Consider the following 20,176-nt stretch of genomic DNA (forward strand, 5'->3'; position numbering starts at 1 on the left):
GGCTGCTACCCGAGCCTGAATGTCTATGCTGCAATTAAACAGCCCCTCAGCCTGAGCCCCGTGAACCTGAGTCAGCTGGCACAGGCCAGCCACCGGTTTAAAAGGAAGACAGTGATATTGCATTGGCAAATTCCCTATAGAAACAAAGAATGGAACAAAAGAATAATAAAGGCACCTCAACTTTTCCTCATTTATGTAGGACAGTCTTATAATATGCATCCAGATATCCTCCAATCACACAAGCTGAAAATTGTTCCACTTTACTGCAGTTCTCTAATCGTATGGGAACCAATTCTGTCTGTGGGCTGTGCACATCCAAAATTCCTGCTGAATGACCTGCCCTGGGAGCGAGTTACCAGTGACCCAGGGCTGGGGTGGCAGGAGGGTGCAATTGGGGGTGGGGGGGGGGAAGAGCCCAGGGCTGGGGTGGGGGGGCAGCCAAAAATTGTTTTGCTTGGGGCAGCAAAAAACCTAGAGCCAGCCCTGCCCATGAGTGACACTGACCAGTTCTGGCTGCTGGAGAGCTTCAGGTTTGGCTTCACATTGTAAGCGAGAGTAGCCTTTAAAACTGCCCTGCTTCTACAAACAGAGATAGGACACTGTATCTTTCTGCCTTTTTCAGCAATATCCCTACTTGCACAGGAGAGAGCAATTTCACAAGTAATTTCTACGATGAAAACCACTGCTGGGGGCCCATCAGCAGGATTAATGCTTACAGGATTTTTCTGGTGAGAATTTTTGGTGGCATTTACTGTAATTCCCTAGAAAGCAGAAGCTATTATATTAAAGGAGTCAGGCATCAGTAATTATATTCCTCCCCCTTTTTATGTTTTTTTTTTCCCTAACAGGCTGGCTTTGTTTTACTGATAGGACCTTTTGTATTTTTCTCCATTCAGAAGAATAAGTTTATTCAAATCTTTGCTACCATTGTATCCTTTTCAGGTAAGATGAAATACAGAGCAGCCTTGGGATAATTTCAGGCTGTTGAGTGAGTAGAATTATTTATCTCTTCGAACAATAGCTACATGTCCAACCCTTACCCCCCCCCCCCAAACCACACAAGGGTCATTTTAAGGAATTTGTTTAATTCATATTTTGCCACTGATGTGCATGTCTTTCAAATGGTTTACGCTCCATCCTGCAGAGACTTCCATATGAAATAAGACTGGTATTTTCAATGGGGCCTAAGACGTTAGGGGCCTCATTCCCTTGGAAACTCAATAGGAATTGGGCACCTCCCTCCCTAAGTGCCTTTGAAAGCTAAATACTTGCCAAAGGCTTTGCAGGATGGGGGCCCTGGTTTCTGTTGGGCCAAAACATGCAAAGACACATTTTAAAAAAGCACCCAGAAGCTTCCCATTTTGTGAGTAAGATTCAGAGCAGCGTTGCACATTTATATGGAGCAAAGGAATATCCAGAATTACTATTAGAATAGCAATTACTAAAAAATGATTGGAAGGGATATTAAACCTCATGCTTCATGGCTTATGCCAACCTCTATCTAACTATTAGGAGATAATGCCCTGAAGGAGCAGATTAGCTCAGAACTGACTGCCTGTCTGTGATTTCTTGCATCTTCCTCTGAAGAGTGATGGTCACTGTTAGAGACAAGATACTGGACTAGATGCACCAGGGGTCTGATCCAGTCTGGCAGCTCCTATGTATAATCTGTTGCTCTCAATGGGAGTTGCTGGATGCTGAGCACTTCAGAAGAATCTGGTTCTTGATAAGGTGCCTGAATTGCAACTGAGCTCTTTTGAAAATCTGGCCCCAGTTCTGTTAGATGAGACCTTTTGAAGAGTCTGGCCTAAGGGCCTGATCCAAAGTCCACTGACATGAACGGAAGGGCTCCTGGATTCTGCTCTGAGCATGTGTGACTCAGTGCTAAGGAATATCTCAGAATTTAGCTGCAGACAGATAAGAGGGAATCAAGATGGTTTATAAAAAAAAATTCCTACATCATTGATTATTTTTTCCTGCCAGCAGTTGTTGAGGCCATTTGTGATAGAAGATTGTGGGTATGACAGAAAAGTCTGAGATCTTGGGTAAATCCCAAATGAACCTGAACTTGCAGACACATTGTTATATTTAACTTACTTCCTCAAACTGTACTTGAGTAACTGTGACTTGGTGTCTCTGGTTCTCTTTCTGCAGTGATCCTTCTTCTTTTGTTTCCTAATATCTCTCACCAGTTCCATGAGTTATGGGAATATGCTGTTCATTGAGACTCCAGAGCTTTGCATGATCCTGGATTGTTGTATTTTGTTTGCTTGGGTTTTTGTGGCCAAACTAAAGGCTTTTGCAAAACTATATTAAAAATGTCTGTTCTGGATATTCATCATTTATCTGACTGTATGCATTGATACCAATGTCAGTTGTTTGAGTTGAAGTACAGAGGGAGGATTATAACACATTTGAAACAGTATTGTCTAGCCACTCAATAAACACATTTACCAGACAAGTATGTGCATTTTGGAATGTTGGGGAGACCTGGAAGACACAGACATGCCTCTTCTCTACAGCTGTTGACCCCACTGGTCTGTTACGAGCTTGGCAGCTTCTCTGAGGATTTGAGGTCTGTTTGCACTTGGAAGTTTGTTCAGTTCTTTCACGCTACTCCTCTCAAATCTGTGCACGAGCTGCTCTAGTTTCACATTTGCTTATTTAATTCTATGCACTCGGCCTTTCCTGTTTGCATTGGCAGCACAAGGAGAAACACAGTTCTACTCCTCATTATTACTCTTGTGTTTACAGATGACTGGATAGGGTCTTTCTTAATTTATGGGCTAATTAACTTCACTTCACACAATGCCATTTTCAGGGACTGGGTCTCCTACTCAGAACATTGTATTAAACATTAGGGACCAGATCTTCAGTTGCTGTAAATCCTTGTCTCCAAAGGAAAGCTATTCTGGCCCTTACATTTGACTTTATATGAATGGGTAAGGAGTGTGATCTAGTGGTTAGAGCACTGACTGGGAAGTCAGGTCAGCAGGTTTTGGAGATTCCCAGGCTCAGACTGAGCAGGTCATGACTTGTCATACCTAGGTGTACTTGCAGGAGCTAGGCATTTCAGAAATATGTGCTTTAAGCAGGGCTTTGGAGCTGTGCTCCAGCTCCGCTCCAGCTCCAGGCAAAAGCTTGCAGCTCCACTGCTCTGGAGCTGCTCCGCGCTCCAGCTCCGGGCTCCGCTCCAAAGCCCTGGCTTTAAGGACTCTGTCTCTTTCATGGACATTTTACTTTAGAAAGTTTTAACTTTATTTTAAAAGATTATTTCCATTTCATTTTTAAAGTTGAGAGGCGATAAAGCTTCTGGCTGTTTTCATTTTGCTGGATTGAAAAGAGAGGTGAGTTGGATGTTTAATTCCTGCGGGGATGCTTGAAGTATTACCTAACCGTTCAGAACATTGTTCCTGAAAGCGACTCAGCAGCCTGACCTACCTACAGTGGTGACTCATCCACCTCATTTCTGGGGCGGATGGGGATATAAGCATATTCTTTTCATAGCCTCACAAATTATCACTTGCAGTTTCCTTTGTGTTTCAGGGCAGTGCAATGCTGCATGCGAAAGCCCCTGTCACGCTGGTTATGATAACATGATGTCACTGCCAAGCCCTGCCTAGGCCAACTGTCCATCCAGTGGTCATGTTGCCATCTGTAGGTTCATTGACATCCTTCAGGGGCAGCTTTTATCAGAGTAAGTTAAGGTTAAAGAATTGGCTACAGTGCAAGTGTGACCCAGCGTTCCATGTGTGTTAACCATCCTGCTGCATTCCTGATCCACAGAGACTACAGCTCCCAGCCATGGGAGTTGATCCTTTAACTCAAGCTGGCGTGAGTCACACGTTAGCTCTGGAGTTCTAGGGTTCAGTCCCCGGTGATAGCCCTGATGATGATTGTTACACAAAGAAAATGAGGACAGCACAAGGTTAAATATTGTTTGATGGTTCCCAGTGGTGCAAGTAGAATTCATTTCTTACCTGTTCGCTGCACCAGCTAAAGGGGGACATGTGACCCCCCCACTTGACTCCTCATGTGACTCCGCCCCGAGCCTGGGCCACGTGCTCTCTCCCTCCCCTCCCTGTGATCCATCCCACATTACCGGGGAGAGGGGGGCTCTGTCCTCCTTCCGGTGCGCTGGAGACTTCTCAACTGCAGGGCTCTCCGGAACCACAGCGGCGAAAGGAGCAGAACATGGGGCTGCCAGGCAGCCCCGTGCCAGCAGCTCCTACAGCACTGCCCCCCGCCCTGCCCCCAGCCCTTCCATGCAGCTGAGTCTCCTGAGTCCTGTTCGGGGTCTGTACAGCAGCCCCTCCAGAGGACAGGGCTGGGGGGAGGGGAAGGCTAGGGGCGGTACAGCCGCGCTGGAGGAACTGCCGGCATGGGGTTCTGCTCCTTTCGCTGCTGCGGTTCCTGAGAGAGCCCTGAACCGCATGGCTCTCCTGGGAACCGCAGTGGTGAAAGGAGCAGAATGTTGGGTGGCCCCATGCCGACAGCTCCTCCGGCGGGGATACCTACAGACCCCAGACAGGAGAGGCTAGACGCAGCTGCATGGAAGAGCTGGGGGCGGTACAGCCACGCCAGAAGAGCTGCTGGCATGGGGCTGCTAGCTTCTGTCCTCCTGTGTCTTTTCAGTATGGTATACCAGCTATAAATGGCTTACTGGTTTACTGCCGTACTTGCACCACTGATGGTTCCCAAATGGGCGATGCTCATTGGGCAACATACCCAGCTATTTGTTTTTCTTTTACTCCTTCGCCCACGTGGTGAATGCACCCAAAGAGCATTTGTACTCAGTCAAGCCCTGTCAAAGGAATCATTAGTAAATCCAAGAGAAATCTATTTGTCTCTTGTTTGTGTTGTGTTGTAATCCTCGCCTGTGTTTTCAGCTGTTCATTGCAGAGGGCCCAAGCAACTTAATTGGTTTACTGAATGAGGTTTGTGTGTCTGTGTCTGATGTAGAGATAATTGGCTTTGGCAGACAGCACTTTTTATGAATTCTGAGTAGGCCTAGCTGAAGCGCAGTGTCCGAGTAGCAACTGTAAACCCTGCTTAGCAGGAAGAAGCACAGGGTTGAGCATTATAGATTTTTTTTTAATAGTCAGCATGACTGGGCAGATGCTGATGTTCTGTATTAGCCTTGATTTCTTCCTCTGGCCCAGTCTTCATACACTCTAGTGTCCTAGGGCTATGAGGGTGGGTGGGGCTGGGTTGTTCATGGTGCCTGTGGCTCTGCCTTTAAATAAGGGTTATTGATACCTGAGCCAGTCTTGTATAGGATGACAGTGGGTTTTATGTTCATGTGGCACAACTTGCTTAGATTTTCCCTGTGACCTCATTCCATTATTTTAGTAGATACTGCTGTCCGATTTCCATGCCCCCTTCCCTCCCCTGGGAAGTCAGACAAGTTCACTTGATGATTACTTGTTCTGTTCATTCTCTCGGGGGCACCTGGCATTGGCCACTGTCGGAAGACAGGATACTGGGCTAGATGGACCTTTGGTCTGACCCAGTATGGCTGTTCTTATGTTCTTATATTAAGTTAAAGTTCTCCAGGGATTGTTTTAACAATGTAATTTTCTGAGAGTCCATTGGTTTTCCAAGGAAAGGAAACTCTGTTCAGTTAAGATGTTACCTCAGATCTCACATCCAGATCATAACAATGGTGTGTGTGAGATTAAAGGAACATGGTGAGCCCAAATACAAGATCTTAGCATCTTGCACACAGATAAGCAATTGCTTAGGCAAAACATTTGTAGCTTAAGCTCTTTACACTTCACAGTCAGAGGTATTTCAAAGACTTTTCCATCCAAAAACAAATCTAGCAGAAGGAAAATGGACAGAGTCACTTAAAGTCAGAGGCTTATTATTATTTGCCATTATTATTACAATGTTAGACAAAAATAAAAAGGTAAAACCAGATACTATAAAGTTCTCCACTTTAAATTAGGGGTATAATTTTATTGATATTTTTGGGGAGGAAAAACATGTTTTTCCCCTGTATTGTTCACCTTTGATGGACATTATGGGAACCCACAGAGGGACATACCTTATGTAAATGCATAGAAAACTGAAGTCTCTTTTAAAGAAGCTGACTTAGGGGGAATCAGTGTTGCATTGAGAGGAAGGATAGTCTAGTGGATGGGGCACTAGCCTGGCATTTGGGGGGCCTGGGTTTGAATCTCTACTCTGCCACTGGATTCTGGTGTGATGTTTGGAAAGTTGCTTACGGTAACATTTTTAGAAGTGGCTCAGTGATGTAGGAGTTAACGCCCATTGGCTTTGGTGCCTAAGCCACTATTGAAAATGGGAGTTAGGCTCCTAAGTCACTTAGGCACTTGGACATTTGACTCGTTGTCTTTCTCGGCCTCGGTTCCTCATTTGCACCGTGGGGATAATAGCACTGTCCTGGCTCTTAGGGGTTTTGTGAGCATAAATACATCAGACCTTGAGGTGCTCAGATATTTGGTAATGGGGTTGAGATGAAGTACCTTTGAGAGTGGAAAGGTAACTTGATGGTCATAAATCTCCTTCCCAAGCTTCTCCTGATCAGAGGATTCTAGCAGAGCTGAACTTTTTGTGTACATTTTTGTGTACAGTCTAGATTGTTTCCTCAGAAGCAGTGTCTCCATTTACTATGCTATTGCTATTGCTATTTTGTAATGCCCATCTCTCTTTCATTGTAACTGGAGCAGAAGACCTCTTGGAAGCTGTCAGTATCCAGGGTTGATGGATTCTCTTGCTAGGTGGCATCTAGCAGCTGAGTGTACGGTGAAGTTAAAGAGTCTTTATCAATGGGCCCTGTCCGGTGGCATTTGCACTGCAAGCAGCAAATGTAAATAAAGGCAGGGGATGATACAAGAGCCAGAAAGAATCCAGCCTGGCTGTAGGGTTGCCAAATTTTTGATTGCAGAAAACCGAACACCCTTACCATGCCCCGCCCCTTCTCTGAGGCCCCTCCCTCATGCACTCCATCCCTCCCTCCCTCCATCAGTCGCTCTCCCCCACCCTTGCTCACTCGCTTATTTTCACCTGGTTGGGGCAGAGGGTTGGGGTGCGGGAGAGGGTGAGGGCTCTGGATGGGGGGGGGAGCGGGCTCCAGGGAGGGGCCAGGGATGAGGGTTTTGGGGTGCAGGAGGGGGGTCCAGGCTTGTAGGTGGGGGTGAGAGTTTTGGAGTGCGGGAGGGGGCTCAGGGCTGGGGCAAGGGGTTGGGGTGTGGGAGGGGGTATAGGGCTGGGGCAGGGGGTGGGGGTGCAGGGTGAGGGCTCCAGGAGAGAGTTTGGGTGCGGGAGGGGGTTCAGGGCTGGGGTAGGGGGATGGAATGTGGACTCTGGATGGCGATTATCTCAGGTGGCTCCCGGAAGTGGCTGGCATGTCCCTCTGGCTCCTAGGCACAGGGGCAGCCGGGGGCTCCGTGTTTGCCCCTGTCCACAGGCGCCACCCCCACTGCTCCTGTTGGCCCTGGTTCCCGGCGAATGGGAGCTGTGGAGCTGGTGCTTGGGGCAGTGCCTGGACTGTGGGCAGGGGCAGCGTGCGGATCCCCCCGGCAGCCGTTGCGGGATATGCCAGCTGCTTACACAGGAGCCACATGGAGCTGGCCGCTGTGGCCAACCGGACTTTTAACAGCCTGGTCACCTGTGCTGACCGGAGCTGCCAGGGTCCCTTTTTGACCGGGCGTTCCAGTCGAAAACCAGATACCTGGTGACCCTGCCTGGCTTTCAGATCCCAGTTTGAGTTGGTAGGGCTGGCAGGTGGAGGTAAAAACATCATTTTGCTTAATAATAGAGAAAATCTGATCAGCTTATCAGATAATGAAAAACATGGTACCCCAGAGTGCCATTCTTTGAGTCACTTTTCTAACTTCAAATATATTTTAACTGAATCTGGCCTGTGGCAGTGACAACTTCATAGCACTCCTTGAAACTGGCTATTGTGTAGAAATTCCTTTCCTTCCAGGGGCCTTTAAGTCTCTAGTTTGCACTGTCTGGTCACTAAGTTAGCAATATATGTTTTGCTGCTGGATAATAATGGCGGCAAACTCTGTTCAGGGTTTTGTTTTTATATTAAGCAATGTTGAAAGTACTGTATGCTTTAAAAGGAGCAATGCCATTTGGACAGCAATCAGCCTTTGCAGCATATGGAAGATGGGTGCATATGTACATACATATGCAGTGGAACGTATCTGCAATGAACTTTGGTGTAAGGAAACTTTTCTCCTGACTACACTGGGTTTGGAAGCAGGCCCTTTGTGAAGAGGAATAAAAATCTAGGGTAAAATCCTGGTCCCACTTAAGTCAATGGGAATTTTGTCATTGATTCAATGGGGCCAGGTTTTCACCCTTTGAATTACTTTAGTACAGAGTGGTGTTCAAAACACTATTGCATTTCTAGTGAGCCTCTTCTGGTACAGTTTTATGTAGAAAAGATTAATCCAAACTACAATGAGTGTGACTTATGTATGTGTGTGTAATATTTGCTCTGAAGTTTAAAGGTTAATTAAAACAACCTTGAATAAGGTGGGGGCAGGGGGAAGCTAAATTCCTATGTTAAATCTAAGTTTGTTTGGTAATTGGTAAAAATCTGGAGAAAAATCAAAAGGGTCATTGTATATTTAAATATATAATCAGCCTAGCTAAATCAAAGTGAACAAAGCAAGCTGTTTATAAATGGCCACTGCACTTAATCAAATCAATGCAGGAAAAGCCTACTTTCTGAATTAGTTATTATAAAGCTAGGAAGCTGGCAGCAAGTTCAGAAGGGTTTTTGCTTAAATCCATATGCTGCACATATGGTTTTATTCATTATATGAATAGTCTGGGAAACGCTGGCAGAACAGAAACACCACAAAATGGAAAATTAATGTTACTGGCAGCGTGAATTGTACATGGGCCCAACTTATGAGGATTCCAGATCTCTTATAAGTGAAGTGTTTGGTTTTGCAGCTTGATCTAGACCAGTGTCAGGAGACTTGGGCTCTATTTCTGCCTTGACTTGTTGTAATGTTGTTTGTGAACTATTTCTGCTTCTCAAGTCTGTAAAATGGGGGGAAATAATAATGTTTAGTGCTTTGAGATCCCAGATGAACAGTATTACTATAATTGTTCTAAGTGAATGTAACTTAGAGCTAGTGCATTATCCTGCATGCTTTTCCAGGTTAACAGAGTTACTGCTACAGACACTCTGTCTTTGAGGAACCTTTCCCCAACATCTCGCTCACAACAGATGCTAGCAATTGCCTCAAGGCCACAGTGGATTACAGTACGACAGCTGTAATCAAAATATATTTCCTTACACACCAAAAATGTCCTGTTTAGTGCACTAAGAAATGTAGGACTGTGCCCTAATATGAGTCTGAAAACCTATAATTTATGCTAAAAACCCTTCAGGTGAGATTGACTTGTACCAACAGAGAGTCTTCTGAGTTTCCCCATCCTTGCAGAAGCCCATGGAAAACTTCTATGTTTTAATTTAATATACAGCAGTTTTGGATTGTGCTGATGTGAGGAAATTGTGTTCTCTGTTTATGGGTTCTTATGTATTAACATTGCCTTGTGCACGTTGCAATGTTTTGTTTGCTTGTGTGAGTGTAACCTGTAGGTAGCAGCTTCATCTAGGAAGTGATTTCAGTCAAGATTCAGTCAGAACCATGTTTTTTGGTGTTAGACTCAGTTTCCAAAAAGAAATGCACCACATTTGACAATAAGCATTCATTGAAGATATATTGAAATTATAGTACTAACTTTAATTGTGTCACCTCATGCCTTCCCATGTTATATGTACGAACAGGTATGGGCCATAAAAGTTAGCAAGAACTTTAACATATATATGTATATCTTGTAATCCTCTATGAACTTTAACATATATATGTATATCTTGTAATCCTCTATGAAGAAATAATATGCTTAAAGAAAATACATTTCCATCTAAGAAAGACTTGATGAATTTATGAAAATAACAAGTAGGAAATGGGATTTATGGGATTGTAAATATTTTATTTGCTGTTAGGAAGGAAGGATTTGGAAGCCTTATTTATTGAAAATTAGTTTTATTTTTCCCTGAAGGTGTTTTAAACTTAATCTACTTGATGCTTTTTTTTATGGACACACAGGGATTTCTATATGAATACTAAATTTTTTAGATCATTTCTCTTTGCAAGTAATTTTTCCCTAAAAAAGATCCCATGCCACAAACCTCCATTGAAACTGATAATGCAGTATATTCTTTTGAAGTGCAGTCTTTATTTCACATTATTCACATCTTTTTTTATCAAATTCCAAACTTGAATTAAAACTAGTGTTTTGATATTCCCTTCCCCACCTCGTCTCATCACCCTGGAGGCATTCTCATTTTTCTTCCCTTTTTGGAATCAGACCACTTGTAGAATCTCTATGCTAAAGAGTGCATAGATTTTTGTTTAAGTAATAGCGGTAGTTTGGGAAACATAGTAGACGTGCTACAGGAGACTGTAGTTCATTTATGTATAATTAGGTGTGAAGGTCCTATGCACCATCCTGTACCTTGCCAGTAAACAATAATCTGACCCCAATGGACTTGCTAATGAAGTGAAAGGAATTGTTTTTGCTTTCAGTCCTGTGCTTCATTTGAATATGTAGACTCTGCCAGCCATGTAATGAAGCGGAGTAGCTTTGTGTCTAACAGACCCATAATACTAGCAGTGTCACACCCTGTCCCTTCTCCACTCACCTCTGTGGCATGTGTCTAGTGGATAAATCCTGTGGGAAAACTGTTTTCCTTTGCACTCTGACCTCTGGACTGCTGGAGGGCTGGGTGGTGGGGAATAGGCAGATAGCTCTTTCAGTCAGGGCCTGTTGCTGTAAGGTTCTGAGCATCACCATCTCCCATGAGCTGCCCCTTCATCATACCCAGTAACATACGTTGTGCTAGGTATAGCAATTTGCTCCCTCCTGTGAGTATCAGAAGAATGGGAGTCACAATGTTTGAGTTATAATCTCTCACCTGGGCTCTTCTAGGGGCAGCTTAACAGTGTGTTACCCTTTGCTCACAGCAGAGCATATAGTCACGATCTAGTCCTTGGAGACTAGATCGTGACTATATATAGTTGGATATAGGTAGTTGGAGGTCACTGAGCAAAGTAGAACAGCATTTTCAGCAGCCACAGCCATGATCCCTATGGGAAATGACTGGCAATTATGAAATCTCTGCTGTTTCTTAGTAGCCTGAGATAAAGTTTACACACTCTAATGTGCATTACTATTAGATGAATGCAATCTGTGATCACATAATTGTGAATACTGATGGCTTGATCATATGCAGGTATTTCCATTTTCTGTGCAAATACAATGTCCCTTATCAAATGGGCTTCATTTATATTTTGACCTTTGATTTCTATTCTTTGTGATGGACAATGGCTTCTTTACTACTATATGAGGGTTTTGTGAATATCAGACTAAGCTGATCATGTGCCTACTTGATATTAGATGGAGCTTCAAAAGTGGTGTTTTCAGACCAAGGCCTCTATATACTACATTTAAATTACTGGCATTGTGCTGTATTGCATCCCATGGCAGACTCTCCATGGCAGTCTAATGCAACACAGCCCACAGAGTGGGCACTTTGATACAACTTTTTCTTGACGTACATGAATCCTCAAAGATGCTAATCAGCACATAGACTTTTTGAAGAAAAAAAAATTGTCCTCTCCAGTAGTTGAATTAGGGCCAGATCCTTGGCCGGTGTAAATCAGTGGAGGTCCACTTTGAAGTAGAGCTGCACACAGGGTCCACCAGCTGAGTTCTGGTCCACACATTTTGACAGTATGTGCAGTTGGTTACTAGTGTTTGGTGTTATGATACTCAGATCATAAGGGCGTCCTACACAAATCATCATCCAATTCCCTTATTTGATAAACATGCCACTTCCAGGAGCTTCTGCTATTACATTTGTGGGAAGAACAAGCCAAATGTTTGTTTGTTTGAAATAATGCGATGTCAGTGCTGAAGGGGATCAACAAGGACATGATGTGCAGTGCAATTGGTTCCCAAGGCTGGTGCTCAAACACTTGTAATTTACAGCTTTGAGGTGACAGGATGCCTGAAAACAAGGTTGAGTCCTACAGAACATAAATTACTATGTTCACTATGAAACTCTATTTAAGGAGACCTGTAATGTGCAGCTTGGGACAATCTTTATCAGATACCATCCTAGCTGGAATGCTGTTCAGAATCCTCTGCTGTGGGGGATATTAATGTTGATTAATTCTGTGATACCATCCTTTATTTCACCCTTATTAAATTAATTTGAATTAGAAAATTTCAAAGTAACTTCTACCTTCACAACTGTACAAAGGCACCACAACATACAGAGATCAACCACTGAATAGGGGGTGGTTGGGAAAAGTGGATAACAATTGTATCTACACCTAGCTGTAGGTCTCTCCGTTTTGATCCTGTTATGGAGAAATGGAGCCTTATTTATTCATAGATTTTTAAGGCCAGAATGGACCATTATGACCACCTAGTCTAGCCTCCTCCATGTCACAAGCGATAGAATTTCACCCAATAGTTACTACATCAAGCCTATAACTTTTATTTGAGTGATAGCACACATCTTTTACAAGACATCCAATCTTGATTTAAAGACTCCAAGTGAAGGCGAATCCACTGTAGCCCCATGTAAGTTGTTCCAATGGTTAAGTACTCTGTGTTAAAAATGTGTGCCTTATTTCTAGTCTGAATTTGTCTAGATTCAGCTTCCAGCCATTGGAACTGATTATGTCTTTTTCTGCTAGAATAAAGAGAAGTGTTTGCTATCAGAAATTTCTTCCCTGTGAAAGTATTTTAGACCATAATTGAATCGCCAGAACTTTCCCTTGGATAAATTAAATAGATTGAGCTTGTTAAACTCATCACTATAAGGCATGTTGTCCAGACGTTTAATCATTTTTGTAGCTCTTTTCTGAACTCTTTAGAATTTTGCAACATCAGAAAATGGATCTCAGAACTGGATGCAGTATCCAGTACTGATCTCACTAATACTGTATAAAAGGTAGTATCATCTTCTTACTTCTTCTTTATATACCCCTGCTTATGCATCCTAGGATTTGTGTCAGCATCACCCTGACAGCAAATGTTCAGATGTTTCTCTACCATTACTCCAACATCCTTTTCAGTGTTGCTGTACTCCAGGATAAGTGCTCCTATCTTGTAAGTGTGACTTACATTCTCTGTTCTAGATTCCACATTGCATTTTGCTGTATTAAAACATAGGTTACTCACATTGCCAAGCCTTTCAGATCAGTCTGTATAACTGACATGTCCCCATCATTATTTCCTACTCCATCAAGTATTTTGTCATCTGCAAATTTTACCAGTAGTAATTTTATATTTTTTTCCTGATCACCGATAAAGATCCTAAATAGCATTGGACCTCTAGAAACATCCCCATAGGAGACTGTTTCTCTATTTACGATTACTTATTGAGATCTATCAGTTAACCAGTTTTTAATCCATTTAACATTGGGCCACGTTGATTTTGTAAAATACTTATTTTTTATCAAAATGTCTTCCAGGACTTCCTCAAATGCCTTACAGAAGTTAAAGTATATCAACACAATTATCATTATCAACCAAACTTGTGATATCATCAAAAAACAATATCCAATTTTCTTGACAAGACTTATTTTCCATAAAACTGTGCTGTCTGGCATTAATTATGAATCTTTGAATTATTTACTGATTATGCTTCTTATCACTATTTCCATATTTTGCCCAGGATTGATTTTGTGTTAGCCAGCCTACAGTTTCCTAGGCCATCCCAATTACCCTTTTAAGATACTGGTTCCAGTCTTCTGGAATTTCCTAGTGTCTTTCAAGACTTGTTAAAAATCAACATTAATGGTTCAGAGAGCTCCTTGACCAGTTCTTTGAATCCTCTTGGATAAAAGTTATCCAGTCTTGCTGGTTTAAAAAGGTTGGTTAAATATTAGTTTCTCACAGTCAGAGTATCCAGCCAGAGCTCTGAGAGCCCAAACAATAATGTAAAATTCACATGAATTAAAATATAATTGATAATACTGACTGATTGCCAGATAGCACCAGTGCAAACACACACACCTAAAGACAGCTCCAATTGCAATCTCTGGCCCTGATCCTACAAAGGCTTATGCATATGCTTAACTTTGAGCACTGTAAGTAGTTCCATTGACTTATAATTGCCTTGCAGTCTGGCCATTCTCACTCCAGCTAGGCTCACGCGAGAGAAATAACTTGAGTGCAGATAACTGGAGTTAGCTCTGCAGTGAAGACCTACCCCCTTGGGCAGGGGTTATTATGGAGGTGGACAACAACAGGACTAGATCTGGTGAGTCAAAGTACAGACAGAGTTCTGTATGTGTGTACACTGCTATAGCAAAAGGTGCCAAAGGCTTGCATGTTAGAGGTCATGGATTTATAAGCATCCAGGATGAAAGTCCCCATAGAAAGAGTTAGGGGTTATGAGTTTGAGTTTTTGTGTGGGTTAAACCACTTTGTCTGGGCCATTAGACTGTTCCGAGTTTCCTTAGGTTGCAGGGCAGCTGCATAGAAGGAGCATTAATAAAGGCTACCTTTCCAGACCATGAAGTCTGAGGGGAGCCTGAGATTAGAGGTTTCCCCTGGTGCATAGAGTGGGGAGTTGAGGGCACAAAAGGTGAACAGAGTTGAAGCAGTTGGGTCTGTTTGAGCTTTGTGTGAGTCCTGGAGAGAGACAGAGGCCCAAAACAGCTGCTCCAGGGGACAGAGCACTCGTTCTTTAGCTTGTGGGAGGGAGTTGCCTGCGTGAGGGAGTTGCCTGTGTGCTGTTTGGTACGACTGCTGTACAAAAAGTTAGGACTTGTGTACAATTTGTGGATAAACCAATCACCGATAAGAAGTCTTTGGCTCCATGTCATTGATTTGTGCTCGAAATGGGAAAGTGATGTGTAAGGCCCCAAAATCTGTTTCCACTCAGCAAAAAAGCTGGATGTAAAATGAAAATTTGATGCCTAGCAGTTAATTTTTACTGCCACTTGCTTCCATTGTGCTTCTTTACTTAATGCTTACAGGTCTGTTGTTGAAAATCACCAAATGTTGTTAATTGTATGTTGCAATGGATTTCAGAGGATGGTGTCTCCACTTGCCCTGCAACCCTGAGTGCCTTACAATGCTTTGCTGTGTACTTGTTGGCTCACAGCCAGCCAACAAGTACACAGATCAAACCCTGAAATGTCTGTGTGCTAGACAGCACTGGCTTAGCAGTTCAGACCCCACCACCCTGTCTACAGCCCCACTCTGGCTTCCACCAGCCTTGGTTACAACCAGCAAGGTGACCCCAACACACACTCAGTCCCAAATTTTCCCAAAGCTATATGCTCTGGAATGTCCATCCCTCTCCTGGACAGTTCAGAGAAATGAGGTTCGTTCGTTCGTTCTTGTAAAGACACAAAGCACATCACAACTTATTAGCTTAACATCCTTCCATTTAAACACAGCACTGAGTTGGTTTATAGTAAAAAAATAAAACAAATGTATTAAACAGAACAGAGGTTAGGTGATGCCAAGTAAAAGGAATAAAGTTAAAAGAGGTTTTAAGCAAATAGAAGTGAAAACGCGCATATAAAAGTCTAATACTTAACCTAGCAAGGTACAGGCTTTCTTCAAGATACACCTCTACCTCGATATAACGCTTTCCTCGGGAGCCAAAAAATCTTACTGCGTTATAGGTGAAACCGCATTATATTGAACTTGCTTTGATCCACCGTAGTGCGCAGCCCTACCCCCCCAGAGCACTGCTTTACCGCGTTATATCCGAATTTGTGTTATATCGGGTCGCGTTATATTGGGGTAGAGGTGTAGTTTCTCACCTATATTCAGTTTCCAGAGACTTCACCCCTTCTCCCATGACCCATCGTGGTTGAAGTTCCCATCTTTCTCAGCTTGCAGAAGCTCTTTTTGCTTGTCTGTCTAGTGGTGAATGCCAAAGATGGCTTCTGTCTTAGTTCATATCTTCCAAAGTTCAATGACTTTGTTTCAAGAGGCAGGATGACCTCATGCTGTTCTTCCCTTCTTATGGGCTTCCCATTCCCCTGTTTATAAATGGGGCTTCCATTGTTTTGATTCCACAACACTTAATTTACATAGGAGACCGGTAAATAGCTGCCTTCTCTTCTGTCTGGGAGGGAACCTTTTTCTCCCTGTTTTGCTACAGACTTTAAAACATAATATCATTAAGTATCCATATTTCCAAATAGATTTCATAGGTACATTTCACAGAGATATTAATCACCAGTGTCATTAGCTTCCAGAAAAGATCTCACTCTTATATCTTTTTATAATACAGTAATATTGTATACCATCAGTTGAGTCAATTGCTTATCACTTGAGGTTCGTACCCCCACCCCATCTTTATAGACCAGGAACTTTTGAAATGGATTCTTTTGAGGATTACCGCTTTAAAGTAAAGTTTATTCAAACTCTGAGGCAGGCAACAAGGAATCTGGTAGTGAAGGAATCCATGTTGTTTTTCCCTCTCCGTACTTGTTAGCTTATTAGCTTTGTTTACCTAATACATAAATATTAGACCTTCATTGTCTTTGTCTGAAGATCAGGCTGGTCAGAGAATCAAATACACATTCCTTTGTCTAAGGCAGACCTGTTAACCAACTCCTCCGACATGCCTGGTTTAAACACACTTTTGTCACAATTCTAACATATATCCATAACTCTTAGTACCCACTGTGTACATACATCATGCAAGAATATTAATGATCAATGAGTGATTCATTTTCAAATGATATCTGACAAGGCATATTTTATACAAAAAATATTACAGTAGTGTGCAGGGTGTGAATAAAGCGGTTCTTAGTGTTAATACATGTTGTTTAATATTCTTCCATTGTTTCTTCAAAGATATGTAATCCAAATAGCAGTCCAGGCCAATCAGACTTTCTGCTCCGAGAAGAAGGCCACAGCATGTAACAAGAGCATGATGCACCTGGCATCTGAAGGCAGCAAATTGTTTTTCTTTCTGAAATAGATCCAAGTCTTAAATGAAGTGGTTTTGCAAGTGATCTATTTTGTATTCATTGTATTCCTATCTAGAGGGGATGTTTTCTTTCCATCTTCCACAAATGGAAAAGACAGAGGTGGCCTGATTTTAGTTTCTATTACAATACCAACTAACTTTTCTCTGCTGCTGCCTCAGTTCTAGCACAAATAAGACTGACTTTTTATTCTCCCCTGGGAGTGCATTTCTTGGTTGAAGCAGTGGGGTTAACAGGCGTGGGAGCATGGAGAGCAGTTTATCAACTACTGAGGAAACTGATTCACACTGTCCGTGCCTAAAAATAAAAGCCACCCTGAAGTGCTTCTGTGGATGAGTAACTGCTGCCCAAATACTGAGCTGACTGTTGCTCAGAATCTAAGTCTGTATAACTGTGCCCAGGGTGAGGAGAGGTGTGCAAGTTAACAGGCACTGCTGTTAGAGCAAAATCGTACACTGTAATTCACAATTGCAGTCCAGTGTCTATTCAGTTAAAGGGCACTACTGCCCTTATATTCCAGAGGAGTGATTGCTCTGCTAGGTGCTTATATAATTATGTTATGCTTCAGGGCACGAGCCAACTTACAACTAATGAGGGTTAGAAGAAAACTTTCCCTTTGAACAGGTTATTCTGTAAGTCCCTATTACAGGGTTTCTAGTTTCTTCCTCTGAGGCATCAAGAGATGACTACTGTCAGAGAGACAGGATGCTGGACCCGATGGACTGCAGGTTGGTCCAGTCTGCTATTTCCTATGTAGAGCTGGGTGGGAATTTCGGAGGGAATTCTGCTCTTTAGGATTTGCTTTTGTTCCAAAACAGAACAAAACCAAAATAATTTGATATTTCTCATGAAACAAAATGCTGGGTGCATATACTAGGATATCTATTCCCATAGGGAAGTGGAATAAGCTATAGTGGTGTAAGGTATCTTTATACTGCTATAGTATAAAGCAGGGTCTGCACTGGGCCTTTAACTGGTATAATTATATTGGTAGAAAATCAGACTACTGATACAGTTACACCGTACAGCTTTCAAGTGCAGACCAGGCCATTCTGTAGAGGAGGCAACCGTGCACACACAGGCATAGCCAAATCTTTTTGGTCTGTACCAAGAGCTTCAGTGGCAGGAAATTGTAGTCAGGAAAAGCTTTCCCAATTTTTGACACATAAGTAGACGAAAGGAGCATGCGCTTTGCATCTAGAGCACATCTCTCAGGCTGCCATGCCATGGTGGAAGCAACACACAGCTTTGAAAAGATGGTAGGAGGGAGGCTTGGTGAAGCTTCTCACTCACCGTGGTGCAGCATCTCTGGCCTGTGATAACAACACTAAGTCAGTCCATCTAGTCTCTTTCCCTAATCCATCATTTTGGAGGGAGCGTGTTTTTAATCTAGTTTTTTTGGTGTGTTTTCTGTAGCAAAGAGACATGAGTGCACTGTTGTCAAATCCTGTAGTGGAAGGGAACATTTCTTATCCAATTTAAACACATCAGATCAGTAGAAAAAGCAAATCAGGAAGGAATAACATAAGAAAGAAAACAAATGAAATTATAGAATTACTGACTCTGAAGAACTCTGCAGCCATTCATGGATGTTTCTGGTTACACTTCAAGGTGTTGCATTGCTCACCAGATATTGCACCAGCTTAGTTTAAAGGAATAGGATAAAAATGATTTCAAAGGCAGTGTCACAAACCCACAATCTCCTTTTGAGTTTCTGATTCCACTGCTGGATGTGACAGGATTGTGATGGGGGAAACAATTTATTATGGGGATGGGGTGGGTGTGTATTTTGTTATAAAAAGTTTTGGGTAAATAATAATGATTCTTTGCATTTCTAGAGTGCTTTCCATCTGAGAATCTCAAAGCCCTTTACAAACAGGACTTTATCTGTATTCTAGAGGCCCCCTGCTGAGAAAAGGGCACTTTTGCGCTAGGTGCTGTAGGAACACATGTTAGAAGCAGAATTACCAACCCTCAAGTGTTCAAAAATCATGAGTCAGGCCCCATCAAATCATAAAATTGGCTTGAAAATCATGTGATTAAAAATAGTTGGGTTCTTTTTCTTTTTTTTAGCATGTAAGGTTTTTGAGCACTTAAGGTTACACTTAGATCACATTTTCCAGCTTTTCTCTGCCACCAGGAGGGCTAGAAACTTCCTTATTTTTAATGAAAAGTGAGAGTCTCATGACTCCAATAGCCTGAGGCTTTGAGACGCACCAAATATTGCTAGACTCATGAAAAAATTGTTGTGAGAGTTGACAAAGAGTGTTTCTGTCCCAAGTAGGCAAAACAAGCAAAGGGCAGGAGAAAAGAACTATTATTATCCCCATGTGTAAAATGGGGAACTGAAATGCAAAGAGATTAAGTGGCTGGTCAAAGGTCATATGGTGTCTATAGCAGAGCAGGGGCTAGACCCCAGCTTGCTGGCTCCAAGCCACAAACAAAGATAAAGCAGGCACAGTGCTGTAATTAGTGAGGCTTTCTGAAATATTGCTTTGTAAGGTTTTTGTGTGAATGGTTTGCAAAAATAGAGTATGTTTTACTGTAACAGTTTTATGGCTGACCTGACATGCTTTCTCATAACAGGGTAACATTAGAATTAATATTGTGTAGCATAGTATATTGCAGGGGTTCTCAATCTTTATCTTTCAGAAGCCCCCCCAAAAATGCTAGAAAAACCTGTGCCACAACAACTGCTTTTCTGCATATAAAAGCCAGGGCCCCTGCTAAGCTAAGTTGATCAGGCTTCAGTTTCAGCCCTGGGTAGAGGCGGGGTTCACGACCCTGAGCTTCAGCCTCAAGTCTAATGCCAGCCCTGCTTGGCAGCCCCCCTGAAACCTGCTCATGGCTCCCCAGGGGCCCTGGACCCCTGGTTGAGAACCATGGGTACATTGTATACTTGATTAGAGACATAATTTTGGTTCCTCCTGGTATAAAATACATATTTAAAGTCAATCCGTGAACTAACAGACCAAGTAGGGGTGTGCCCAACTTTTCATACTATAGTGACTTTAGCTGTATTTCTGCACTTCTACAGGAACCTTCAACTGATCTGGTAACATGACCTAGCTGAAAGAGGTATAGTCCAGAATCCGTGGGGGCCACTGAATCGATGTATTATGGCCCTGGTCTAAAGC

General features: G+C 42.7%; 1 protein-coding gene across 1 annotated transcript in view; it reads left to right on the top strand.

The window, feature by feature from the left end:
- LOC128844533 (transmembrane protein 104-like) overlaps nt 1-20,176 on the top strand; it is a 100,323-nt gene that overhangs the window by 45,895 nt on the left and 34,252 nt on the right. The window contains exons 7-8 of the mRNA XM_054042329.1: nt 623-728; nt 849-942. Coding sequence (XP_053898304.1) covers nt 623-728; nt 849-942 — 200 coding nt within the window. The remainder of the gene's footprint in view (nt 1-622; nt 729-848; nt 943-20,176) is intronic.

The sequence above is a fragment of the Malaclemys terrapin genome, chromosome 10 (genome assembly GCF_027887155.1).
Source record: "Malaclemys terrapin pileata isolate rMalTer1 chromosome 10, rMalTer1.hap1, whole genome shotgun sequence".
In the NCBI taxonomy this organism is placed as follows: Eukaryota; Metazoa; Chordata; order Testudines; family Emydidae; genus Malaclemys; species Malaclemys terrapin.